This window comes from Loa loa (assembly GCF_000183805.2).
Source record: "Loa loa unplaced genomic scaffold supercont3.1014, whole genome shotgun sequence".
NCBI classification, from domain to species: Eukaryota; Metazoa; Nematoda; class Chromadorea; order Rhabditida; family Onchocercidae; genus Loa; species Loa loa.
Window position 1 is genome coordinate 2,705 of NW_018109194.1, and position 2,330 is coordinate 5,034.

General features: G+C 26.5%; 1 protein-coding gene across 1 annotated transcript; it reads right to left on the reverse strand.

Annotated features, from left to right (window-relative positions):
* Positions 1–482: 482 nt before the first annotated feature.
* LOAG_14044 (hypothetical protein) lies at positions 483–740 on the reverse strand (the record flags this gene model as incomplete). Its single annotated transcript, XM_003149547.1, has 1 exon — positions 483–740. A coding segment is annotated over one exon (258 nt), but the record flags the coding sequence as incomplete, so codon positions are not given.
* Positions 741–2,330: the final 1,590 nt, after the last annotated feature.

A 2,330-nucleotide genomic window follows, 5' to 3' on the forward strand; every position in this document is an offset into this window, starting at 1 on the left:
TGTCTCAAGTCAATAGCAAAGAAAAGTTGTAAAGGAAAGGAAAAAAAACAATGATAGATATTATTAGTAGCATAATTAGCAATGGGATGAACGGAATGAAACTGACAATGAGTCAGATTTAGCTGAAAGAATGTAACAAGAGAATGTAAAATGCTTTGAAGAATGTATCATAAGTACAAATGGCGAAACATGGAGAAGTGGGCAATTACTGATAGTGATAAATAGTGATGATGATGATGATGATAATAATGGTGATGATAATAATAGTAGTAATAAGTTTGGTGATAATGATGGAGTAAAATTAAGCAAAACAAAATATATTTTGACAGCGTGTGAATGTTCAAATTTCATTAGAAAAAGTCGAATATTTAAAGTAAACCCATAATGATATATATAATTGGCAAAAGGAAATGGAGGACTTAATCTGAAAAATTACAAATAATGGAAGTGTGCATAGCTACCACATTCATGTACAATGATACCGTAGCCTTTGATGTTGATGATGATGATAATGACAGTAAAAAAAATAGCAATGATGATAATGATGATGAAGATAATAATAGATAGATAGATAGATGGTGATGATAATGACAATGATTATGACAATATGATGATGATGATGATGGTAATAGTGGTGGTAATGGTGGTGGTGGTGGTGATGATGATGATGAAGATGATGGTGATGATGACAATGGTGATGATAATAATAATAATAATATTAATAATTTACGTAATTTCATGGTAAAATAAGGATAAGTAATATCAATAAAATCAAAAAGATTGAGGTGGGGGAGACGGAGAGGGAGGGAATGATTTCAAAATCTCCAAGGTAACGATTCAAATCAAACATTCGTAATTTCGAATTGAAGAAGAAACAAATTAGGAAAATAAGAAAGTATACAACTCAATCAATAATAATAATCGTTTTCTCCGAACATTAACATTTTCATTTTGTTGCAAAATTGTAAAACAAATTTACACTTGCAAATATAATTTTATTGGAATTTATCGTATATAGCTGCAATTTTCATTTTTCAACCAATTATTCATTATATCGAATTTTCAGATGCCATTTTGTTTTGTTTTGCTTTGTTTTATTTTTTTTTCAAGAATTTTAAAGAAATGTAGAGAATTAGGAAGGAATGATTTAGATTTGAAAAGTTTTTTTTTCTCTCTCTTTGCTCGTTTAACTATTGATTTGTTAAAAATGGAATAGAGATAAAGTGAAGGAAATATGTTCCAGTTGATATTTAAAGAGTTTGATCAACATTGTTTTGCTCACATTTTGTTGTCCGCTTCTTCTTCTTCTTCTTATTCTTCAAAATCATGTCATCGCCTACTGATGAACAAGCAAGTGGAGCAGAAGCTAATTTAACTACATCATCTATAAGATATGTTAGAGAAACTAAAGGTTTGCATCTTTTATTGTATCGTAACAGTTGTACAGTGCTAATACCGTATCACCATTACTACTACTACTACTAATATCAATACTAACATCAGTATTATCATTATTAGTGCTATTACTGTTATTGCTATTACTACTGCTATTGTTATACAACCTTATTTATCATATTAATACTGTTAACAATTCTGATCATAACAATATTTCTGATTTTCTTAATAATAACAATCGCATAGATTAGAAAAAAGAAAAATAATAATTGCTAAATTTTAAACATTGCAATAAAAATTTCATCCATAAAATAAAAACGTAAATTTATGCATGATGCCATATTTTATTTCATTTCATTTTAATTTTTTTTTTTTTTTTGTTGAAATTATTAAAATATATCAAATTTAAAATTTATTCTGTTAACTCTTATTTGCTATAAAATTTCATATCATTTTTTCGTCTTTTCTCTATTTATTTATTTATTTATTTGTTTTTTCCTTTAATGTCAGCTGCTATGCTGAATCTTTCTTCTACCATCCGCTCTTGTTGAAAGGTATTTAAGACAAGAAAAAAAAAGAGAACGAGCAAAATAAGAAAAAAAACTTTTTAAAATATTAAAATGTAAATGATAATAGTTTAGCATTTCAAGCTCCGTTAATTTACCACCATATGATAGCTTTGAATCAATATTCAATGAAATCAATTTGCAATTAATTGATTATCATTCGTGGAAAATAACAGTTATATGATAATGACAAAGTAATTATAGCAATACTTTTTTTTAAATAATTACTTTAAAAGTTATGCAACATGACAAGTATATTTATTTCTTCCTGCAATTCTCAACTATTTTTCTTTTCACAAACTTAAAAATAGAATGAAAAAGTATGAATTTAAATAAGGATGAAATAGAAATTATCATTTTTTCCCTACT